The 25,662-nt window shown below is 49.0% G+C and overlaps 1 protein-coding gene across 2 annotated transcripts in view; it reads left to right on the forward strand.

The window, feature by feature from the left end:
• Positions 1–25,662, forward strand: part of CCDC88C (coiled-coil domain containing 88C) — a 150,720-nt gene that overhangs the window by 7,551 nt on the left and 117,507 nt on the right. For both annotated transcript variants that reach the window (XM_053602662.1, XM_053602663.1), the window contains exon 3: positions 1,633–1,741. In XM_053602662.1, the coding sequence (XP_053458637.1) occupies positions 1,633–1,741 (109 nt within the window). The remainder of the gene's footprint in view (positions 1–1,632; positions 1,742–25,662) is intronic.

Here is a 25,662-nt window from a genome sequence, read left to right on the forward strand (position 1 = left end):
ACGTTATACTTCTAGAGGCAAGTGAAAGGATTTTATTTAGTGGGATATTTTTTCCTGTTTCTTGATTTTCTATTAATGAGTAGCTTTGAATGAGCTGAGTGGCATTGAGATTGATTTCCTCTTAATTCCCCGCACCAGCCCCCAGGAGGCTCAACACCTTTTTCTTGGGGCTTGGATGACAGATGAAGCCATGAAGACAGGCCCTCCTTTGAATTAGACATCCTTCCTGGTGTCTTGGGACAGGCAGATGGAAGGGAAGCCTTTGTTATGAAAAGCAGCGAGCCGTCTGTGGGGTGGGGGAGGCCAGCTCAGTTTGGTGGAGAGCTGTCTCCTAATAGGAAACGTTTTCCAGCGCTGAGAATTTTGAGAATTGTCCTGTATGTAGATGAGTGAAATTGTAAATCACTTGATGTAAATTTCTAGTTTGATCATAACCAGACCTGTCTTTTGCCTGAGGTTGGAAAATAAATGACACTTTGGGGGTTTCCCACATGAATTATTCGTGTCTCTCAGCATTTCTCACTGGGTGTGTTCTGTACCATATAGTGTTACAGGCTGATAATGTCAGTTTGTCAAGGTAGAATTGTATCCCTGGCATGTAAATCACAGTCAGAACCAGCCCAAGACCAATTGCTTTGTTCAGCTTTTAATTAACTAGGTTGTTTGTGTTTTTTTTATTTTTTTGGTTTTTTGAGACAGAGTCTCACTGTGTGGCCCTTGGTAGAGTGCTGTGGCATCACAGCTCACAGCAACCTCAAACTCTTAGGCTTAAGCGATTCTCTTGCCTCAGCCTCCCAAGTAGCTGGGACTACAGGCGCTTGCCATAATGCCTGGCTATTTTTTGGTTGCAGTTGTCATTGTTGTTTAGCAGACCTGGGCCAGGTTGGAGCCCACCAGCCTCGGTGCACATGGCCGGTTCGTAGCATGTAACTACTGTGCTATAGGCGCCGAGCCAGGTTGTTTGTATTTTTGTTTTGTTTTTATTTTTTTGTGATTTTTTTGGCCGGGGCTGGGTTTGAACCCCGCACCTCCGGCATATGGGACCAGCGCCCTACTCCTTGAGCCACAGGCGCCGCCCTGTTTTGTTTTTATTTTGAGATAGGGTCTTGCTTTGTTGCCCAGGTTAGAATGCAATAGCACTCCTGGATCCAAGCAATCCTTCTCCCTGAGACTCCCAAATAGCTGGGACTATAAGTACGTGCTATCACACCTGGATAATTTTCCTTTTTTTTTTTTTTTTTTTGTAGAGACAGAGTATTGCTATTTTGTTCAGGCTGATCTCAAACTATTGGCCTCAGCTTCCCAACATGCTAGGATTACAGGTGTGAGCCACCACTCTGAGTCTGATTTTTATACAATAAAACTTTTTTGGGTCTGCATTGACAGGCAGTTGTCCTATGAACAGTGAACAGGAACAACATTGATTAAGGGGCTGTGGTTGAGTGGGGGCGCAGAAAGGTGATGGGGCTTCCCTAAGGTCTCGGCTTGGCAGTGGCAGAGTGAGGATTTGAATTGAACCAGCCTGTCAAGCCTGATCGCCTGGGGACTGTAGGGCAAAATGCTGGGTGGAGAGTGGGAGAGGAAGTGTGGTAAAGGTGGGAGGCTCCCATTTTCTTGTGTTTCTTCCCCTAGAGACCCCAGGCCAACAAATCAGCGCATCAACAAACATGTCAACAACGATGTGAACCTTCGCATTCAGAACCTGACCATCTTGGTGAGAAACATAAAGACCTACTACCAGGTAGGGGCACTTCTGACGTGTGGATGTGTGTTCTGCAGTGTTGTCACTGGAGCAATTTCCCCACAGGAAGCTGAGAGGAAATTTGTTCAAGATCAGGTATCTACTTGCTGATACTCTGGACCCTTTCACTGAAGCCTTTCTTGGGGCATCGTGTAAGGGTGAGATCCTGCACGGCTCAACTTTGTTCAGCAGACATTCCTTGAGTTGAGGATATCATTGGTGTGCTGAGAGCCCCAGGGAGGAGCCTTAGTTTTCAGCCTCAGCCTCAAGAATGCAGCCAAACGGGGGCTTGTGGGAATGCACGTGTGAGCGGCAGCCTGGCATGGTTGTGGTCTGCAGCCCCCGGCTTGGTTGCTATTTGCACAGGAGCCATTCAAGGGTTGAGAGAAAGAGGACACCAGAGGAGGATGATACAGGGGTCGAGAATGTATCATCCCACCTCTAGGTTGCAAGCAGGAGCACCTGGCTCACGGTGTCTGATAAGTGTGAGGCAGTGGGTCAGGCAAGTGGGCCTGCGGAAGGGCTGTTTAACCGGTCCCCGCCGAGGGAAGGGTGGTTGGGAATATTTGGTGGTATTCATGATTTCTGATGGGAAACTGCAATTGTGCACCTCAGAGCCTTGGTGCTCAAACCTGGTTTTGGCAGTGAAAATTCCCCCCATATGATTTTTCTTGAGACCCCAGTGAAGCCCTAGTTATTCTGACTTAGGGACTTGGGGGATGGGGTGGGGAGCCTGAGTGTGCTCTACTCAGCTGCGTCCTCCCCCTCCCGGATCCCAGGGAACATGGTTTGGAAACTGCTGCTCAAGAACAAGTGCTTTCCACCAGGGTTTCCTTAAACCCGTGTCCAGAACTGCCTCTGAGACCTCATTCCTCATACTTGACATTCTGTGCTGTCCCTTAGGCTTGGTTGGGGACTATCTGCAGATGTCACCAGGGCCCTGGCCAGCCGCCTCCAATTCTGCACTCACGTAGTGGCTGCTGGTTCTGGGCTCAGCTGAGGGACAGCCAGGCAGAAATTAATGCTGTGGTATCATGCTGTGTGCTGGGCCCAGTTCTGACGAGGACTGTGGTTGCTTCTGTTTCAATGCGGATTTGGAATAGAATAGGAGAGGGCAGGAGTGGACAGTGTGCTAGGTTTTCTGAGATGGTTGTTTCTATCCTCTTTTCGTTGGGGTTGGAGTGCTAGGGCTATTTGCTTATGGGGGCCAGTTCAGTGACCACCTGTGCTCAGGCCACAGCCTGTGGGAGTATGGTACTGTGGGCTCTCTGAGCATCACCTCTAGAAGCTTAGAACCAGCCTGTCCATTTAGGTACAGCTGTCTGAGGACAGAGCTAGGGGTCAGGGAGAGGCCTGGGAGGGGTAGGTCTGGGATCCCCGTGGGAGTTGGCTCTAGGGAGACAGAGAACGTTCTTTTCCTTATCTGAGAGGAACCACTCTTGGGGCTGGGCGTGCTATATGCGTGAGCATTTCAACTGGTGCCTCCCTGTGACGGGCACTTGCAGGGGAAGCTGGACAAAGGTGATGCTGCTGAGGGGAATTGGGCATCTGTGATGAGGGGTCTGGGGCTGTGCTGGGTGCTCAGCAGGTATCAGGGTTCTGTCCTTGTCTACAGGCACCGTTTGTGCTAAGCAGGTGCTCTCAGGGCTGTGTGCTGAGTGCTCAGGGAAGCAGATGGTGCTGAAGGTTTGAGAAACAAGACCCCCTAATCAGTCTCTGTTGGGGGAGTAGGGAAGGCTTCTTGGAGGAGGTGACGCCTAAGTGGGGTTTTGGTGGGTGACTGAGTTTCCAGTTTGAAGAGTCATGGGCAGGAATAGGCTTGCAAGGCTGTCCAGAGCCAGTGGCATAACACTAGACACATGTGTCTCCTGCCCAGGGATGGCTGGGAGGTGATAATCTCAGATGGAGGTAAGGTTTCCACAGCTCTCTGAATACCACAGAGTGGTCAGTCCCTCGCTGGAAACTGTCAGGCTGTGAGGATGCTGCCCTTAGCCCAGTAGGACTCCGGCTGTTGGTGAACAGCTCTGAGGGTTCAGGTCTGGCCCAGGTAGAAGGGGCTCGACACCCCCTTAAGACTCTGTCTCAAGGCACTTTGCAGTACTTGGGGTGCAGTGTAGAGTTCCAGAGGAAGAGAAATGGTCATACAATGCTGGGCGCAGTCACACCTGTGACCCTAGTACTTGAGGAGGCCAACGCATGCAGATTGCAGGAGACCAGGAGTTCAAGAGCATTTTGAGCAAGAGCAAGACCCCGTCTCTCATTATAAGAAGGTTTAAAAAAGAGAGAAATTGTCACACAAAGTAAAAGATGGCGAGTCCACACTCAGAGCCCCTACGATGGGAAAGTGGACCCAACATCCTTGTTCTCCCCCTTCTGCGTTCTTAGCTCTTTGAGGACTGGCTGGTGTATGTTGGCAGCCTTGGCCAGCTCGGTGTAAATGGTCAGTAAACATTTATTGGCAGCACTTGGCTGCCAGTCACAGCGTGGTCACTGCTTCCTAGCCCTGCCTGCCTGGAGAAATCTGGTAAGATGTTTGCGTTCGGGGCTGGCACATTCTGTGTAGATGGTGTTCTGCTGTGTATTTTTTTCCTTCTGATTTAAGGTAAAATAAAGTTCATGACATACAAGTAATACTGTATGTGCTCTTTGTAAACAGCTTGGAAAACAAATGTGCAGCAAGAAAAAATAACCACCCATAAAGCCCACCACCCCGAGACAATCACTGTTAACATTTTCAGTGTTTCCTTTCAGTTCTCGAGTGAATGGTTTTTGTTTTATGCTACTGTGATCGTGCCATATATACAATTGCATATCCTGCCTTTTTTTCCTCCCACCTAACATTATAGCACAAACATAATTGACTATTATTGTAAAGGGGTGTTTGAAAATGTTCTCCAAGAGAACTACTCCCCAGCTTGCCCTGCCAGTCACGAGGACTTGGAATGAAGTGAGACAAATGTGTTTCCTTACTCTAACGGCGTGGCCGGGAGGGTGCATGGGTAGTCGGACTTCCTCCTGCACTTGGCTTTTTGGTAGACACATCCAGGTCTTGCGGTCTAGTCCTGGGTCGTGTCTGCCAGGAGATCATTCTGCTCTCCCAATCGTCCCCTTGTTGTGGCAATTTGGAAGGACAGGGCCTCTCCTGAGAAGCATGGGCTTGTTTGACTAGGAAGCTCACATTTGCCTCTGAAAACCTATAGAGACAAAGGGTCCTTGACCTTTTTCCAGGGGACATAGGTCCAAACGTGGGTGAAAACCAGTGTGGCTATCAGCATCTTAGCCAGATTCTCAGTCCTTCCCTGACTGGCTGTGTTGGACTCTTCTGAAGTTGGTGCCCTGTGTTTTCATAAGTTCCCAACTGCCTGAGTCTTACCACCCAACAGGATTGAGCATCAGTGGGTAAGAGTGGTGGTTCTCAAAGGGTGGCTCCCAAGTCAGCAGCATCAGCATTGGTCGGAGCTTGTTAGAAATACAGGTTGTCAGGCCTGCCTCAGACCTACTGTGTAAGTCTGAGTCTGTAATTTTCCCCCCCAAGTGATGTGTCCCCTCCACCCAGGTCTCCTGGGGCCAAGGGAACTCACGTCTCACCAGGTGACCCTTCTCCATCATGTGTTCTGTCGGGGGGGGGGGAAGGAAAGGATTCTTTTGGGGGGAGGGGACCAGCGGGGAGCAGGGGTGTCATCGTGGGAATCCTGGGAAGGACAGAGAAAGCTGGAGTAGCACAGGGCCTTGGAGAAGAGAGCACGTCCAGGTCATTCTCTACATTTTGGAGAAGAAAAAGCTGATCAGTTCCAGGTGGGATCTCCAGCCCTGGGGCAAGCCCCCAAATGGGCCTTGTGCATCAGGGCTTGGGGGAAAGGCAAGGCTGGGCTCAAGCCCAATATCACAGCCTGGCTGTCCAGCCTTGAGTCCTGTGTCATAAGACATGTTTGCTCATCACAACTGAATTTCAGATTTACATAATGGTTCATTTTTTCCCAATCAGTGGCTTGAATATTTACATTAAATGTGGATAGTGGACCCAGTCTGAGAGTAAGGGACGTGAGGCTAGTGTAGCAGCAGATTGCTGACGCATGTTTGTTCTTGGTGAGCTGTGCATGATATCTGCCATTCCCAGGCCTGGACTCCTTTGGTCTTGCCCCTTCTCCAGATGGTTGAGCCCCAGTTGTCATGAGATTCCTGAGGTTTCTTTGGCTTCATTCTGGTGGGGAGCCTGTCAGAAGTGGCCTGGGTGGATTCGATGTGTGCTGATTGACAGCTTTGTGGTCGGGTCCGCACGTGGCTTTCCTCCCCAGTGAAATGAGGATTTCTGGTTAGATGTAGGGACTTACCCGTAGACCTTGATCTCAAGTGGGGAATTTGCCCAGTTTCTGCGAGCTCCTCTGCTTGCTGGCTGTGCAAGGCTGTGAGACCTGGTTCTCGTCATTTGTCTGGGTAGGCTGCTTTCCCTTGGGTTTCCTGAGCATTCTCTGTCCAGTGAAGAGGCTAGGCCTGCAGTCCTGCAGTCTCATGATGACCAGAGACTGGTTTAGAGTTTAAGGTCCTTTCAAAGTTGAGTGTTGTGGATCCCTGAAACTCAGCTCTCTGACTTCTGGTCTCTTGCTGTGGTTACCAGGCCAGAATGGACCCAGAAGATTGTTCTTTATCTCAAATGAAACAGCAGAATAAATATAGCCCTGGAGGTGCCTTATCTTCTGAAAGCATTTTTCTTTTTCCTTCATTGCTTTGAAAAAGTAAAAATAAAGCAATTAAAAATAAAATGGTTACCATGAACACTCATGTATCTTTCATTCAAAACAAATATGTACATGCAAATATTTTTCATAATTGCTTGAACCTTCCCACTTTTTTTTTTTTGGAGACAGAGTCTCATTTTGTCACCCTTAGTAGAGTGCCATGATGATGTCATAGCTCACAGCAACTTCAAACTCTTGGGCTCAAGTGATCCTCTTGTCTCTGCCTCCCAAGTATCTGGGACTACAGTTACCTGCCACAACTCCCGGCTATTTTTTAGAGACGGACGGTCTCACTCTTGCTCAGGCTGGTCTCAAACTCCTGAGCTCAAGCAGTCCATCCACCTTGGCCTCCCAGAGTTCTAGGATTACAGGCAAGAGCCACCACTCTGGGTCCCTCTTTTTTTTTTTTCTAAATAAAAATTTTCCACCTGTAGTCCCAGCTACTTGGGAGGCTGAGGCAAGAGAGTCACTTAAGCCCAAGAGTTTGAGGTTGCTATGAGCTGTGACGCTACAGCACTCTACCGAAGGCGTCTCAAAAAAGAAAAATAAAATTTATTTTTACAAAATAAATAAATTATAAATTTTATAAAAAATTTTATAAAATAATTTTCCTAAAGCAGCTTTCCACCAACCATGTCAAATGTACGTTTTCTTCTATTCTTACGTTTGACAGAAACTCACAGGTAGTGTGTATCATTTATGGAAGTTTGGTTTGCAAAGCTGTGGGTTTGTGTATTCTTGTATATTTGTAAATGGGCTGTTTATTATAATAAAAATTAGAATGTGACATGTGTACACTTAGTTTGAAGAATGAACCTTTTGTCAGAAGAACGGAAGGAAATTTAGGTTTGGTGTAGTTGGGAGTAACACATTAAACTCTCTTCTGTCTTGGTGTGGTCTAGGGGGTTTAATTAAAGTGACAGCTGCTTAATTGCTTTGAGGGACACGATCAGTGTTTGAGGGGACTTAGAGTCCACCCAGTGCAGCTACAGGTACTAGAGCAGTGGTTCTCAACCTTCCTAATGCCACGATGTATTTTCATTGTTGCAGAGGGATCGCAACCCAGAGGTTGAGAACTGTTGTAACTAGAGGAATTTGCTTTAGGAATAATACATTTATTGAATTTACAGAGGAGAAATTACTTTCTCTACTTTTGATTTCAAAGGTTAAATAGGAGGTCTGTATTTTTGGTTTTATAGCTTACATACACATACTAAGGATGTTAAAAATAACATTTTTGATTATGAAAATATGTTCTTACTATAGATTAGGAAATAGAAATTTTTTTTTTTTTTTTTTTTTTGAGACAGAGCCTCAAGTGTCGCCCTGGGTAGAGTGCTGTAACATCACAGCTCACAGCAATCTCCAACTCCTGGGCTCAAGCGATTCTCCTGCTTCCGCCTCTCAAGTAGCTGGGACTACGGGCACCTGCCACAATGCCTGGCTGTTTTTTCATTGCAGTCATCATTGTTGTTTGGCGGGCCTGGGCTGGATTTGAACCTGCCAGCTCAGGTGTACCTGGCTGGCACCTTATCCACTTTAGCCATAGGCACCGCGCCTAGGAAATAGAAAATTAAATTCCCCCGTTATCTCACCACCTAGGGATGTCACTGTTAACATTTTGGTACTTCTGCCTGTTGCGTGTTACGTGTGTGTTTCAGAGTGTGGGTCAGATTCTTCATATTGTTTGCGACCTGGTTTTGGTTTGCTTTTTCCTCATTTGCCATGTAGTGAGCATTTTCCCATGCCATTAAATGTTTTCTTTTATTGATTGCTTGATTGAGATAAGGGCTCCAAGTACAGTGTCATGATTGCAACTCACTGCAGCCTTGAACTCCTGGGCTCAAGTGATCTTCCTACCTCGGTCAGCCTCCTGGATAGCTGGATAGTTGTCTCCATGTCCAGCCAATTTTTTACTTTTGACTTTTGTAGAGATGGGGTCTTGGTATGTTGCCCAGGATGGTCTCCAACTCATGGGCTCACGTGATCCTCCTGCATTGGCCTCTCAAACTGCTGGAATTAGAGGGGTGAGCTACCTTGCCTGGCCCCTAATATGAATTTTAGAGTCTCTGACATTTCATCCTATGGCTGTCCTCCTATCATTGATACTGAGTTCTTTCTACCTCAGAATTGTAAACAATACACCATGAACATACTTGGCACATAAGTCTTTCAACAGATGTTTTTATTTCCTTAGGATAAATTCCTAGCAAAGGAGTTCCTTTGAGGACTTCTGTTTATTGCCAGAATTGCCTTATTTATAGGTTTTTTTTTCTTTTTCTTTGGTGAATTGCCCATTGTTGATGGTATTTGCTAAAATGCATTGTTCTCTGTGGCTACTGAATGCTAGATTGCTGTCTGTCCCACACTCATGAAGTTGGGAGGTGGTTTTTGCTGTGTGCCTGGGTGGACTTCCTTCGTGCGGGAGAATCATGGGTTTGGGGTCTCTCCAAAGACTGCCCCGGGCGGATTGTGGAGGGGTTAGAGGACAAGACCTCTGTGTCCTGGGGCAGGGCCTAGCTGGGGATGGGGGTCCAGCCCCAGGACTGGGCTCTGTTCCCATATGGCCAGTGGAGGCCTTCATTGGCTGGTGGACGTGACAAACGCCAGGCGCCTACGGGCTTCCGTGTGAGCATTTGCAGTCAGTTTAACGTTCTAGAGAGAACCTTGCAGGCTGCCCTGGGAAGTGAGGCTAGGGGAGGGAGGACAGTGGTCTGTGTGGGCCCCTCCTTTCCTCTTCCTGTCCCCCATTCTCTTGCTAGTGTCTGTGGAGTGATGAAATGCAGGATGTGGACACTCCTGAGGCCCAGAATGGGTGTTGCTTGCCAGGTCACCCAGTTCTTTTCCCTTTGTTTCTCTTCTTTGTCCTTTGGGCTGCCCTCCACGCCCGAGTTGCTCACGTTGCTCATGTTTAGTAGGGCGGGGGAGAAGTGAGGTAAAGGAACCTGCTGCCTGTGCCTGCGCAGGTGGGGATGTTGTAGGATGCTGGCCAGGGCCGGGGGTGACGCTTGGGATGCTCTTGGCCTGGGGTTTGAGGGAGCCAGAGTGTCGGGAAGGGGGTGTCCTAGGAGTGGTACCTGCAGAGCTTTGGAGATGGAAAGCAGCCTGGAGGTTGGGGCTTTTGTGGGGCAGGGAGGCTCCAGGTGGTGAAACACCTTGGTGCCAACAAATGTGTGGTTCATCCTGACAGGTTTGTGTGTCTTTGGGGGGACTTTAAGAGGAAAAGTTTAAGAAAGAAACACTGGCACCTATGTAGAAAGAATTAGACTGGCCTTGGGAGGGAGTGGGGAGCCGGGGCAGGTCTTCGGAGCCTAGTCCAGGAGCAGCAGAGAGCAGGATGAGCTCCCACAGACTTCTGAGGTGCGTCCAGCCTGAATGTGAGGGGCCGGAGTGGGGGGTGCCTGGGTTCCAGATTTGACTTACAGGTGGGTAATGGGGCCAGGTCTCTGGATGAAGAGGAGCAGGCTTGGCAGGGCTCAGGCTTTTGGTGTCAGTCTTGTGGGCAGATGGGTCTGGTGGACCGGCTGGGGGTGCAGGCTTCAGAAGTTGTCTTCAGGGGCTTTGGTTGAGATCACATGAACGGGAGTAAAGGGTGAGGAGGTGGGGGTACCCTAGAAGGAGGGCGGGTAGTGCACTGGGTGCTCCCCAAGGAGATGGCAAGGAGCTCCTTCCCCACAGTGGGAGTGGTGGGCAGAGAAAGCTCCAGCCAGCACATCAGGGCCACCTGCCCTGTACACCACCCAGTGGCTCAGTGCCCTGCCTAAGGGAGCACGGAGGCCTGGGGCCCCAGAAGCTTCTCAGCAGCCAGAGGGGGCCAGAGCAGGGCTGAAGCTTCAGGGCTACCTGAGTTCCCTTTCCACACTTAAACAAAAGGCCTTGGCTCCCAGTCTGTAGTGCTCCTGTCCTGCTGGCTCGGCGGTATGTATTTTGGGCTCCGAGGGCCAGCTGCCGGCCAGGGGTACAGCACACAGCGAGGATGCCTGATGATGTGCTGAACTCCCACCCCTTTGGAGAGGCAGGTTTTGTTTCTGCCAGATCTTAGACTGCTGCTTGGACTTGATTTCCTTTCTTTTCTCTCCTTTTTGTTGTCAGAGGAAATGCTGCCTAGGGCAGTGTGATGGCTCCCACCTGAGGATGGCTCCCGCTGAGGTGGGAGGATCAGTTGAAGGGGCTCCTGAGTTTGAGACTAGATTGAGCAAGGGCGGGACCCCATCTCTATAAAAAATAGATAAAGTAGCTGGGTGTGGTGGCACTTGCCTTTCTGTAGTCCCAGCTACTTGGAAGGCTGAGGCAGGAGGTTCGCGACCAGAAACTTTGGGACTCAAATCTGTACCCAAATTAAAAGGCTGAGAAAGGACTTGGCGGGAGTGTAATCTTTACTGAGTGCTTGTACTAGGGGCTTCAGAGCCTGGTCCTTTTCCACTGTTACGTCAACCTCATGAGAAAGAAATCGCTGGTCCTGTTTTATAGGTGAGGAAACCAAGGCTTGTGGAGTAAGATGAGGAAGCCGCCCCAGAAAGCTGAGCGTTTTCTTGATCTTTGGCTGCTTCTAAAAACTAAGCTTCCTAGAATCATGCAGGGGCATAACTGCTGTGGGTGGGACTGACTTTTCTGTGAAGGGCGGCAGGGCCCTCAGGATCTGCGGGCACTGGGGTGGGGTGCCTCAGGTGGTGTGCCAGGCTGGGAGTGCCACCTCCAAGGAGCTGCTGCTCAGGCTCCCCCTTGTCACTCAGGCTTCCTACAGCCTGGAGCCCCAGGGGAAGGGACTGGGCTGCTTCAGGCACCTCTGCAACTTCCGGGTCGGAGGGTGGGAAGGAGGAACAGCTGGCCTCACCCCCTGGAGAGGCAGGAAGAAGAGATTCAGGGCTAATTGCAGGAGGTGTGGAGAGTGAAAGGTGGGACTGGTATAATTAGCGGAGTTGGAATTTGGCGAGGACTAGGAGATGGGGGAAGGGGAGAGAGAAGCAGAAAAAGTGGAGAAAGAGGGAGATAGGTGCACATGTGTGGGGTGTGTGTGTGTGTGACAGTCCTGGTGTCTGAGGGCTCCTCCTGCAGACCTTGAATTGCTGGGAGTTTCCCTTCTGTCCTGCGAGGCGCCGCGTTTTCCTTTGCCTTAACAGGAAGGAGTGCGCTCTTGGCTAGGGAATCTTGCCTTTTGCTCCCAGGTGTTGCGGGTGCCACCTCACTTTGGTCTGCTTATTTAGCACAGCACTGAGCCCAAGTGCTCAGAACACACAGACCCCGGGGATCAGCCCAAAGCCCCGCTCAACATCCTCATGCTTATGAACCTGAACTTTCTCTAGGGCCTCTCCTTCCTCTGAAGGGCATTCCCCCCCACCCCAGACTTATGTTTCGCATACCATGTTTTCTCTCACCATGTCAGGTACGGATTTTTTCACCTTTTGCTCAGTTTTCTCTTGATCATGGCCATTCGTTTAAAAAGAATTGTTTTTGAGCCTGTCACAGGAGTGCCTGCAGCTGCTGGGCTGTTGAGAGTGGGAAGCGAGGTGGTCACCCTGATCACAGGGCAGGAGGTCCGGATTTGTGCTTCAAACTGCAAATGTTAAACCCACAAGGGTCAAGTGTGAGCTGTGCTTCTGGTCTTGGTTCCTCATTAGCATCATTTTTGGGCAGGTCTTGCTCAGCTCCCATTGAAAACCGTGCAGTGTTGAGTGTTGTGAGCAGTGAGGGAAAGTTAGGAGACAAAGCTTGTGCTACAGCAGTGTCCTAAACCCCGGGGAGGGCAGAAGGACATGCCAACAGGGACCAGTTCTTTTTGTGACAAAAAAGAGGGAAATACATTTCTCAAGTTTCTAAAAAGAAAAAAGAGATTCTCTTCTTTGCCTTGGGTTTTGGTGTTAAATGCTAAGATCAGCGTGTTTGATGTTACAACTGGTTTGTCAGAAGGAGTCTTGGAAGAACTTGCCCAGGCAAGCTTCGCCTCTCCATAACAGCCGGCTGTGTGGCGCACATCCAGGGCTAATAACAGTTTCTATTATTCAACTGTTCTTTTTGGAAAGGCAGAGCTTTTTCTGCTGCTTTGCCGTGGCGTTCAGGGCCTTGGTCCTTCATGGTGTAATTTTAGTCTCACTTCTCTAGTCTTGAGAGGAAGATCGAGGTAATGAGGTTGAGGAAGTGCTTAGCTGAAATTGGTGGGGTCAGCCAGGACTGGAGAGGTTGAAGAGGCCACACCCTGTGCCTGCCAATCTTGACTTGGTGATATTTTGTAGGGGTAGGTGGAAGTTTCAGAAAGGTGAAGAGTAGAGGCTGCCGTGTGCAAGGGCTCTATTGCTTTGGGATTGGGTTTTCAGTGTTTTAAGGGTCCAGGGGTGGTGGGAGACATGCCCAGCCCCACCAGGCTGGGGAGGAGCAGACAGGTTTGCATTCTCAGCTGGGGGCTTCGGAGATTATTAACTGCTGCCTGCCCACTGGAAGTGAATGAGCTAGCTCTGGGGGGTGGTCTCTTTGGTTACCAGGCTAGGCCAGAAAACCAGGTGGGATGGGAGGTGGGAGGGCAGGAACAGAGAGAGCTCCAATGCTTTGTCAGCTGGAGTCATTTAACTCTTTCTCAGGTCTAGAAATTTGTGTGTCCCTGTTCCTAGCAGTGTGACTTAGGGTGCCTCATTTAATGTCACCTGTAAAAATATGGGTAGTAAGTACCTTACAGGTTGCCAAGAGGCTCAGATGAAATAGCCAAAAGCTTTTTGAATCAGTAAACAATAATAGTGATAGTTCTCATTCCCAGGGAAACCTCTGTATTCTGTATCCTGCAGATGGAGGGGGCACTTGTAGATAGAGGACTTGGGAGACAGGAGACATGAGTCCAAAGAAAAACAGAAAGAGTAAGAAACAACCACAAACCTCACTCACCATTTGCAGACGCACAACGTGGAGTAGTGGGTCCCTTTGAGCCGCCCCTCCCCCGATTTATGGCCTTGGGCAAGTTACTTCATCTGAGAGTCCTATCTGAAAAGTAGAGATATTAATAGTGCCTGCCAGGAGGAATGCAGGTGGGTACAGTAAGGGCCTTGTGCAGGTCTCGGTGAGACAGGACAGGGGATGATAGGATGCCCACCCTTCTGGCACAGAGTGGTGGGCAGGTCCCCAGCCCACCCCACTTCGGGCAGCTGTGCGTTTCATTTGTTGCTGAGCGGATTATCAAAGGGCCCTTCCGAGAGCAGTGCTGTGTGATTCATTTGGATTAGTCTAATACGTATGCACGTGTGTGCTTATCTCTTCCCCTACGCGCTGTTCTTGTGTGTGATCTTTTATTTTAAGCTTACGGTATACTGAGGGACTACCCCACAGGGTCTGACTGAGGGAAGCCTCTCTGTTTTCTCCTCCACCTGCAGTGAAATTCCTTAAAAGCAGGCGCTGACTCTTTTTGTTTGTTTCTCACCTCACCGTCATGAAACATGTCTCTGTCACGTGGGTTAATGACAAGATGCATGACAATATAAGCCACGACTCAGAGGAATAAATAATTCAGAGAATAAGTCATTGCATTCAGGGCACATGGTCCCGCTAGGTATTACACTGGGCTGGGGCCGGGAGTCCTAGCTCTCCCTAAAATGATCATAGCAAGGCCCCTGACCCTTGCCCTTTCTAGACCACTGAGTGATTGGCTGTCAGGGGCCTGCCAGACTTGCTGTATCCCTGGCTCAGAGCAGGGACTCAGACCCTAACTGGGGTAAGTGGAGGCAAACCACGATGGAGGTGCAATGAGGGGGGCGCTGGAGCCTTTGAGTCCTGCCCTTACCAGGTCCCCTGCTGTCTTCACGCAGACCTGTAGGCTTTTCTTGTGGTGTTTGCTTTGTTGATGGAAATGCCATATGTCAGGTACTGGGAAGCTCAATCCCTGGGGGGTGGAAATTAAATTGATTGTTTTCAACCTCGTCTAGCCAGCTTGGCTCCCCTGAGCTTTCTAAGGTTTAGGTTTAATGACTTTAAAATTTAAAAAATAAAATTTTTGCCTCCTTTCCAAACCTTAGTAACCAAACAAGCTCATCTTCTTGTCTAGTGAGTCAGATTTACATCCCTTTAAAATGTAAATTTGTGGCTACCTAAGGCTCTAGAGCAGTTTGGGCACTGTTTGTGCTCAGCTGGTCTCTTAGCTCCTCACATTTGGGGTGACAGTTTGTAGCTTTCGAGAGTTTTATAGCATAGAGCTTACAAAGTTGAATTTTTCAAATGGAGATGGAACTGAGTTGCATAGGTGGATATCCCAAGCCTAGATGTCAAAAGAAAGAAAGAGTTGGTGATTTGTGCTAACTCTGGGCTGTTTTGATAACCTGCTGTGTCAGTTAATGGTCAACAGGTTGACCAGACTTTCAGAAGAAACCAGATGGGGGCTGAGATATGGGTCACTGGCGAGATAGACGTGCTTAGATCTGCACCTCTTCTTTCATCTCCTGCCTTGACCCTTGTTTCTTCTTTGCATAGGTAAAATTCCCTCCACCTGTGGGTGTTGGGGACATGACCCCATCCATCTTGCAAACAAAATAGCAGGTGGCAGGCTCTGTCACCCCTGTCTGCTCATGAGCTCCCACTGGGCTCCAGGGCTGCCCTGACACTGGTGTGACCTGGAGCCAAGCCATTTCTTTCCTCTGTCAGTTGGGGGCAATAACTGGACTCAGTTCTGACCTTCAGAGAGAGAGAATGCCAGTGCACTATTTCTGCTCCCAGAGCCCTAGGCTGCTTCCCGACTCCAACTGCTCCCCCCACCTTTGCAGTTTCTCCTGCCCCAACACCTTCCCTTTGTTGGCCTCTTGGAGCCCACACAGAGTCTCTGAACCAGGTTTAATTATTTTCCTTACTGCCATCATCACACCCCTTTGCTCTGACTTGCTTTCTCTGTACCGGGTGTGCAGACTTGCTCAGGCTGGGAGCTGTGGCGGCTGCGTCCCTCCCAATGGTCATCGCAGGTGCCAGCTGTAAGGCTGCCCGGATACTTGGCTGTGTTTTGCTCAGGTCCTTGTGGAGTGGTCCCTGGGAAACTCCCCAGGGGTAGGTTCATGAGATGGGCCAGAGTGGACTCCAAAATGTTCCTTCTTTTATGCTTCGCCGGTATTGAAATTCTCTGGATCGTTATCAACTCTGGCGTTTAAAAGATGAGATAAATTGATTTCTAAAGGCAAAGCCACTTTGACAGGCCGTTTGATCTCATCCCTTTAAACTCCAAGTCCCTTTAAACTCCAACGGCCTTCTTAAACAGAAGGTAATTGGGAATGTGACCAGTGAAACCTTCCTCCTTTCTTTCTTGCTTTTGAAAGGATTCTCCTCCTCTAGTTCCGACTAATTGAGGTTTCTTCCCTGCTCTGGGATGTTGGTGTCAGGGCCAGCGAGCTCTATGTCCATAGCTAAGGCATCCTTCCAGATTTACTGGGTTGGGGTGTTTTGGGGGGAGAGATATGCTAGGAAGGGGTGATCAATGCCAAAGTTTATAGGTCATGTAAGTTCCTGGGTGTGTGTGAACTCCTCCTAGGTATGTCCTCAGGAGGGGAGAGCTGGAACCACTGGAGATGGCTGTGCTTGTGGGAACAGGGTCAGCTGGGAGCAACCGGCATGGTGGCCCTGGTGGCTGCCACCCGACAGGCCCTGGTGGGTCTGGAGCATCCATGTGAAGCGAGGAGATAAACTCATGCTGTGGCTTTGTAATCCAAGAGCATGTTCACATGTGGTTGGAGAGAATTTCGAAAGTATGAGGGTAATTAGGCTTTCAACTCTAAAGGAGAGCAACACTTTGACAAACAAGAAAAAGGAATACAGTACACTCAGGAAATTTTAACTTTAAATCTTTTAGGAAGCTGCCTGATTTTAGAAATCATCTGACTTTAAAAAGAAAGGGACACAGGGAGTTATTGTGTAAAGAGGTCAGTGTTTTAGTTTTGCAAGATCAAAATAATTCTAGAAAGGGATGGTGGTGACGGTTGCACAACAGTGTAAATATACTAAATGCCCCTGAACTGTATGCTTAAAGGATTAAAATAAGTTAGGTTATAGATATTTTATCACAATTAAGAAAAAAGCAAGGAACCCATTTGGGAGGGTTTTTGCAGCGAGAGGGTTTATACTGTGAGGATGATGGTAAACTAAAAGAACTGTGTTCTTTCTGCCTGGGGTCCAGCCAAGGGACCTAATGAATGGGTTAGCTTCTGAGGTTTCCAGAATGTTCTAGTTTATGACTACTATTGCATTAAGTGCTAGGTGTTGAAGGCACTGGGCCTGGGTGGGGGGGGGCGGGGGGCTGCTGCTAAGGACCCTTATCCTTATATACCTTACTTGTTAAGTCTTCACCGTCACAAGATGGCATTTATCCCCTTCTCAAAGATGAGGCAGCGGAAGCTCGGGGAAACCAAGAACCTTAGGGACCTTGTGACAAAGTCCAGGATCTCAAAACAGTAAATGCCAGAACCAGAGGACTAAACCCACATCCTTTCTTTCCAGAGGCTGCATTCACTGGTTCTGACAGGTGACGGGAGTTCAGCAAAGGCAGCAGGGTGTGTCTACCCCGTAATATGGGCTTTGGAAATTTTTGATTTGGTTTTTTTTTTTTTTACCCCCCTTTTTTAACTTGCTTAGGCCCCGGGAATCCTGAAATAGAATGAGACCAGCTGTAGGCTTTTTGCATGTGGTGTCTGGAAGGTAACTTTGGGACCACCATTGGGAGGACACAGCAGGTTGCCTGTGGGCTTTGCTCCCTAGTGTCCAGCAGTGCTGATTTGGACTGGTCAGTTAGAAAACAGAGAGGTTAGGCTCAGCACCCGTAGCACAGTGGTTATGGCGCCGGCCACATGCATTGAGGGTGGCAGCTTCGAACCCGGCCTGGGCCTGCTAAATAACAATGACAGCTGCAACCAGAAAATAGCCGGACCTTGTGGCAGGTGCCTATAGTCTCAGCTGCTTGGGAGATTGAGGCAAGAGAATTGCTTAAGCCCAAGAGTTGGAGGTTGCTGTGAGCTGTGATGCTATAGCACTGTACTGAGGGTGATGTAATGAGACTCTGTCTCAAAAAAAAAAAAACAGATTAGAGAGGTAGTGCCCCCGGGCAACCTCTGCCTTCCAACCCCCAGCTTCTCAGAGGAGGGAGACTTTAACAATATGAGTGCCTCTGAGATGCCAGCTTCTTCTTTCTTCATTTAGCACAGAGCATTGGGCACACTTTACTGTTGCACTGAGAGATAGGGGTCCTTACCCTCTCTAGGTTGATAATGAGATGGAAATGCCAAAAGCAGAAGTTAAAAGGATGAAAGTTTTTTGTGGAACATATGGCTGTGTGCCAGATGCTGTGCTGATATACATCAGAGTAGAATGGGCATCTGGTGAGAATGTGTATGATGTTGCTTACAAGGGGCTTGAAACCCTGGGCCCGTCCTTAGAAGTGGCATCTCTCTGCCCTACTTGGGAGTCCAAGTAATCATGGCTAGTTGAACAGGATCTGACAGTATGTCTTTTCCTTTTTTTTTTTTTTTCGTTATTAAATATTTGAAACAGGGTCTCACACCATCGCCTGGGCTAAAGTAGATTGGTATGACCTTAGCTCCACCATAACCTCAAACTCCTGGGCTCAAGCAATCCTCCCACCTCGTTCTCCTAAGTAGCTGGGACTACAGACGCATGCAACCACACAGGGTTAAATTTTCTATTTTTGTGGATATGGGGGTCTCACTCTTGCTCAAGCTGGTCTTGAACTCCTGATCTCAAGGAGTCCTCTCACCTCAACCTCCTAAGGGCTAGGATTACAGACAGGCCTAAACCGCCCTACCTAACCTTTTGGGTTTTTGTTGTTGTTGTTCGTTTGTAGTTTTATTTTTAAAGGAAAAACCTTTTTACTTGGAGTCAGCATAGGGGTTTTTCCACATTGAAGCAATTTCTCTTAAGTCCCAGCAGCCAAGATACTCCTATTGATGATGGATAGTCCTAGGATAGGAAGACTTTTTAGAAGTTCATGCTTAAATCAAGCAGGATTAAACTGTCAGACACAGAGGCATCCCTTTCCACTTGAAGTTTTTTGGGTCTAGGTCGACGATTTTGGCTTTGAACTTAGAAACATATCTAGAAGAGCAGTTGGTGATTTTCCTCTGGGGGGAGCAGAGGAGGTCCAGGAGGAAGGTGGAACAGAGGTCAGGCCACACAACCCTTCCTTCTCTTTTAGCATCTGGACTCGGAGGAAGTGTGAAAGGGGCCATTTTTTCCTTTCTTACCTTACATGCCCCTATGTTACTTGTGAATGCCTCACTGAACTTGGCTGTTAGCTGCTGAGGCCATAGGGGCCAGTCAGGCCTTAACAAGCTAATTTGACCCTCATTCAGGTTGGGGACAGATGTGTTCCTGGGTACTTTGGTTTTACTTGGGCCTAGTGCTGGGCTGACATCCAGAGTCATAGCCTGCCTTGGGCTGAACACTGGAACCTGGATGCTTTATTTTGTCCTTTCTGTTTTTTTTTTTTTTTTTTTTTGTAGAGACAGAGTTTCACTTTATTGCCCTCGGTAGAGTGCCATGGCGTCACACAGCTCACAGCAACCTCCAACTCCTGGGCTTAGGCGATTCTCCTGCCTCAGCCTGCCGAGTAGCTGGGACTACAGGCGCCCGCCACAACGCCCGGCTATTTTGTCCTTTCTGTTTTTGTTACATCAGTGGTAGGCATCTGAATAAAACTGCATGGAAAGAAGACAAATAATTCATTCACTCACCATCCTTCGACCTCAGCACATGAAAGTGGTTCATAGTTCACTGTCCTGCTGGGCCCATGGCCCATCCCTGGGAAGGGAATCTGTGGTTTTTGTGGGACAGCTGAGGGCTATTAATACCCGGGGAAGTCCTTCATACCAGCCCCAGAGGAGAGGAGTACACTTCCCTCTCCCCAAGTGTGGCTGAGTCACGGCCCAGTGTTAGCACAGATCTCGGTCTTTATTTGGTTGAAACATCACGTGTTTGAGTGTTTCAGTCCTTTTTTAGACATTTTCTGTGTTTCACAAGTAGCTGATTGCATGCCATGTGTACTTGTTGGTTACACATGGGCTTGAGAGCTCACTGCAGCAGACATAAGCCTCGTCTGTTCTTCAAGGTTGCTGTAACTCATGTCTCCCAGGAAAAGCGAGGCCCTCACCCAGGATCTGGGGTTGCTTTGGGGGACCCCTTAGCCTGCGATGCTTCCAGAGCAGGCACTACCTGGTACCTGTCTGGGTCTCAGAGTGCATGAGGCCCAGAATTTGGCCAATGTCAAGGGCATTGGAAAGCTGGGCTAGGGCAGGCCAGAGCAGAAAGGGGCAGTTTTCATTTTACATGGGGTAGGGGACGGTGGTTGAGTTAATAGCAGAGCTGGAACCCAGCTCCCATGTGACAGATGACAGAAATCTGGTTGTACATAGGTTAGGGCTCACTGAACAGGCTGATTTCTCCCACTTGCTGGCTAAGGCATGCTGCAGTTGCCCCTGGGGCTTGACAAGTGTCTCTGTGTTTTTAAGATTCCAGTGTTGACTGTGATGTGGGTGGTTTCAGGACAAGTCCAGAGGGCATGTGGTTCCACCCTTTGGCAGCAGAGAAAGTTAAAACTTGAAGGGACTTGAGTCACCCAGGGTGGTAGCTTGTGTCCCCCGCCATACAGCAGAACCTCTGGGGAGCCCTGGAGACATATTACCTGTACCCCACCCGCTAGCGTGGGAGGTTCTGACTTAATGGCCTAGGTGGGCTCGGATTGCTATTCTTGGAATGCCCTCTTTTATGGAGACAGTTCTAACTTGCAGCTACATAAGGCCAGCTGATTCTGTCAACCCGCTCTTCAGCAAGCAGAAAAGCTGAAACATGGGCCAGGCGGTGGTTTCTGTCCATCCGTCAGCTGGATCTGAGTCCCGGACTTGAGATCTTAGCTTTTGCCCCTCAGGTTGCTTCCTGCCCTCCCCACCTTGTACCTCTGTCAGGCATCAGCCAGAATCTCCCAGGGGCCGCATAGCCTGGGAGCCCCTGGTGTGCTCGCACACATCTTTCTGTTCAGCTCTGTCTCCCAGAGACTGGGTTTTTGAGTTTGCAACTGGCTTTGGAAGTTTGGGGGAGATAAGAAAGGGAGCTCTCTCATAGGCAGCAGCTGTGGGACCTTCCTGGGATCCGTCTGTCTGTGTGTGTTTCCTACCATGCACGCATGTGGCCAGGTGGCTGCACCTTTGAAAGATGCAGCAGAGCCGTACTCGTCATCTAGTTTGCTGACAGTCTGTGTCCTGGACACTGGCCTCCTCTATCTGGTCATCTGAACATAACTTCCACGAGTATGTGGCAGTATTAAAGCAGAAGACGGGCCAGGTGCGGTGGCTCAGACCTGTAATCCTAGCACTCTAGGAGGCTGAGGTGGGTGGATTGCTTGAGCTCAGGAGTTCCAGACCAGCCTGAACAAGAGCGAGACCCTCATCTCTAAAAATAGCCAGGGACTATGGCAGGTGCCTGTAGTCCTAACTACTTGGCAGGCTGAGGCAAGGCAATTGCTTGAGTCCCAAGGTTTGAGGTTGCTGTGAGCTATGACGCCACAGCACTCTACCCAGGGCGACATAGTGAGTCTCTTTCTCAAAAAAAAAAAAAAGCAGAAGACAAGCTGGGCACGGTGGCTCACATCTGTAATCCTAGCACTCTGGAAGGCCAAGGTGGGAGGATCACTTGAGCTGGGAAGTTTGAGACAGCATGAACAAGAGCAAGACTCCCACTGACTACTAAAAAAAAAAAATAGAAAAATTAGCTGAGTATTATGGCAGTCACCTATAGTCCCAGCTACTTAGGAGGCTAAGCAGGAGGATAACTTGAGCCTAGGAGTTTGAGGATGCTGTGGGCTTGGCTGATGCCATGGCACTCTAGCCTGGGCAACAGAGTGAGACTCTGTCTCAAAAAAAATAAAAAGAAGGAGAGAAGATATAAACAGCTTCTAGGTGTTCATTTTGTTAACACACCACCTTTGCACCTGACTGGGCTAAAGCCCCCATAAGAGTAGAAAATGTGCACTGGGGAGCCACGCCTGTGGCTCAGTGGATAGGGCGCCAGCCCCATATACCGAGTTTGGCAGGTTCAATCCTGGCCCCAGCCAAACTGCAACAAAAAATAGCCAGGCGTTGTGGCAGGCGCCTGTAGTCCCAGCCACTTGGGAGGCTGAGGCAGAATCACCTAAGCCCAGGAGTTGGAGGTTGCTGTGAGCTGTGACGCCACGCACTTTACTGAGGGCAATAGAGTGAGACTCTGTCTTTAAAACAAAAAAAGAAAGAAAATGTGCACTGGTATTAGTGACTTTGGAAGTTTTTCCTAGGCCTGAATTTATTGGTCCTGGCTTGGCTGTCATCTGGTAAAATTATTTTACTTTTTTTTTTTTTGAGACTAGAGTCTCACTTTGTCACCCTCAATAGAGTGCTTTGGCGTCACAGCTGACAGCAACCTCAAACTCTTGGTCTCAAGCTATTCTCTTGCCTCAGCCTCCCAAGTAGCTGGGACTAGAGGTACCTGCCACAACGCCTGGCTATTTTTAGAGATGGGGTCTTGCTCTTGCTCAGGCTGGTCTTGAACCTGTGAGCTCAGGCAGTCCACCTGCCTCGGCCTCCCAGAGTGGTAGGATTATAAGTGTGAGCCACCGTGACCAGCCTTATCTTACATTTTAAACTGCACCCATCCAGAGAGATTGTTCCAGAGTGTCAGATACTTTTCTGGTCCCTTTTGTGCCCTTTCTGTGTTGGAAGGCCTTTGCAGAAAGCCTGGATGCCCCTGCTCCCATCTCCACTCACCTCTGCTGCCTGCTTCTGAGAAGGTCCTACCTCCCTTGGGTACCCACTGTGTGCCCAGCACTCTCCATGGCAACTCTCAGAGGTTCTGTGATTGTAGGAACTGAGCTAAGAGGTTCAACAATGTAACTTGGCCAGGGAAACACCTTCACCAGCTTCAGAGTCAAAACTCTCTGAGTGCAGATTCCTTAGTGGAATTAAAATGAATTAGTTGACTGAGCTTGCTGTGAGCAGAGCAGAGTTGAAATTCTTAAGGCTCCGAGAATTAAATCATTCTTGTGAATGTGACACACATTCTCTCCAGTATCTGTATGTATGCTGAGGTTATACTGACTCACCTGTTTGATGTGCTTGGTGCAATCAGAGAAAATGGTGGACCAGAAGCAGCTCATGTGGACTGCTCTTAAGGAGAGGATTAGAAATTGCAGATGGGGCGGCGCCTGTGGCTCAGTGAGTAGGGCGCCGGCCCCATATGCCGAGGGTGGCGGGTTCAAACCCAGCCCCGGCCAAACTGCAACAAAAAAACAGCCAGGTGTTGTGGCGGGCGCCTGTAGTCCCAGCTGCTCGGGAGGCTGAGGCAAGAGAATCGTGTAAGACCAAGAGTTGGAGGTTGCTGTGAGCTGTGTGATGCCATGGCACTCTACCTGAGGGCGAAGAAGAAGTTGCAGATGGATGCCCACCCAGGGATGGGCCTTCTTGGAAAGATCATTGTGAATTACTGAAGTGACAGGGGATGTTCAGAGTGAAGGCAAGGACAGGGTGATCTGTTTGGCAAGAGTGGAAGGTATCTGCTGGGGGAGACATCTATACGGGAAGGACGGGAGATAGCCCTGGTGCTCTGTGGTACCCTCCCTGCCATGTACACTGTGACCTGAGCTGTGAGGACCTCTCCACCTCACAGCTGCAGACCTCTAGACTGATCAGGGAACTGCTTGGAGTCTGTGCAGCAACATTATACATTGGAGAGTGGACACAGCAGGGACCTGGTGGCTTTTGTTCCCAGGTTGTTGCAACCGATGCCATTCTGAGCTCTTACGTTCATGGTGCCTGGTCAACACTGGGCTTTGCTGCACCTGTCTCTGCATTGCCCGAACTGCGGAGGGAGCAGGGAGAGCAGATGCTCACCTGCGCCTTCACTGGGAGTTGAGCACCCCTCCCCACTGTGGGGAATTTGGTGCCACAGACTTTACTTCAGAAGTCCTGTAGTGACTCCGTCTGTGGGACCTGGGCAGTAGGAGAACCCAGCGGCCCTGCCCCCATAACCCCTGTGCTGCCACCTGGCTCTACAGCTCTGCCTTTATAGTTCCTATGCTGCTGTCTGCCATGGCCCCACCCCCAAGGCACCAACATTGCCACTGGGCTCTGTGGCCCTCCCATGGGGCTCCAGTGCTGCCACCAGAACCCCACAGTTCCCTTTGGCCACCCTCATGGTCCAGTGCTCTACCAGGGACCTGCTAGCCGAGAGCTGCCATTAAACCCGGGCCCAGCTGGAGTGAACACCTACAGCCCTTACACCTGTGATCACTGCCTAGCTAGCATCTCCCAGCTGCCACTGTCATCACTGTGGAGAAACCTGAGCAGAGGAATCTTCTCTCCATGGAGAGGGATTCACCCAGCCCCCAGCCTGATCTTCCAATAGCATCCTAGGAAATAACCCACCAGTCAACATGAAGGTTATCCAGGACCAGTTTGGACTGCGACAATCACAGGGGAACAGGGCAACATAGAACAGCTACATTATAGTCTCTCAGTGCATCCACCCCTCGCAGGTCAGTCTTCTAGAGTAGGTCACTAAAACACCATGCAGGAACTCTTTCCTCCTTTTCATTAAGTAGGAGAGTTCCGGACCAGATGCAGTGGCTCCCTAAGTCATTAATCCTAGCGCTCTGGGAGGCCGAAATGGGTGGATTGCTTGAGCTCAGGAGTTCAAGACCAGCCTGAGCAAGAATGAGACCCCGTCTCTAAAACTAGCCAGGCATGGCTCAATGGTTACGTAACAGTGGTTATGGCACCAGCCACATGCACTGAAAGTGGTGGGTTCAAACCCGGCCTGGGCCAGCTAAGCAACAATGACAACTGCAACAAAAATAGACAGGTGTTGTGGCGGGCACCTATAGTCCCAGCTACTTGGGAGGCTGAGGCAAGAGAATCACTGAAGCCCAGGAGTTTGAGGTTGCTGTGAGTTGTGACAGGCGTTGTGGCCTGTAGTTTCAGCTACTCAGGAGGCTGTGACAAGAAGATCATTTGAGCCCTAGAGTCTGAGGTTGCTATGCGCTATGTATTCTACTGAGGGTGACAAAGTGAGACTCTATCTCTGAAAAAAAAAAAAAAAAGGAAAAGAAGAAAAATTAAGTAGAAGAGTTCTTGGCGGCGCCTGTGGCTCAGCGGGTAGGGCGCCGGCCCCATATGCCGAGGGTGGCGGGTTCACACCCAGCCCCGGCCAAACTGCAACAAAAAAAAATAGCCGGGCGTTGTGGCGGGCGCCTGTAGTCCCAGCTGCTCGGGAGGCTGAGGCAGGAGAATCACGTAAGCCCAAGGATTTGGAGGTTGCTGTGAGCTGTGTGATGCCACGGCACTCTACCGAGGGCGATAAGGTGAGACTCTGTCTCTACAAAAAAAAAAAAAAAAGAAGAGTTCCTAGCAAAGGAGAATAAGTATTCTGCAAACTCACCTGCCCTGAGCTGAGAGAAGAGGTTTCGGATGAGAAAAAATCAGCAAAAGAACTCTGGCAACATGTGAAAACAAGCTAATTCAGCACTCCCAAGGAATCATAATGAACCTACAGCAGTGGACTCCAACCAAAAGGAAATTATGGAGTTGCAGAAATGGATGCAAAAAAATAAAAAGGATGCCAAATAAGATGAATGGGATTGAGGAGAAAGTGGAAAATCAACAAAAGAAGCAAAAATAAAATAAATAAAAGTCAGGATATTAAGAAAAAAATGAAAAAGTAGCTGAAGACCTAGATAACATAAGAAAGAATATAACAGAATTTAAAGAATTGAAACATTTTGGGAATTTCAAAATAAAACAGCTTCCAACAATAGTCTATGCCAAATAGAAGAAAGAATTTCAGAGCTTGAAGACAAGGCTCTCAAACTAACCCATTCAGTCAGAGGTGCAGGAAAAAGAATAAAGAAGGAACAATCACTAAGAAAAATATGGGACTACATGCATTGAACCAGTATATAAATTATAGTTATCCTTGAGAGAGGAGAAGAGGAAAATGCAAAAAGCATGGAAAACTTATACAAGGGAATTATTGAAGAAAATACCTGGTATCACTGGAAGTTCAGATATCTAGATAGAAGATGGTCATTGAAAAGTGGAAAGATTCATAGCAAATAAGACATCTCTAAGATACGTAGTCATCAACTTGGCTAAAGTCCAGATGAAGAAGAAAATTCCGTAAGCAGTAAGATGAAAGCAGCAACTAACC

This window comes from Nycticebus coucang, chromosome 9, assembly GCF_027406575.1.
Source record: "Nycticebus coucang isolate mNycCou1 chromosome 9, mNycCou1.pri, whole genome shotgun sequence".
In the NCBI taxonomy this organism is placed as follows: Eukaryota; Metazoa; Chordata; class Mammalia; order Primates; family Lorisidae; genus Nycticebus; species Nycticebus coucang.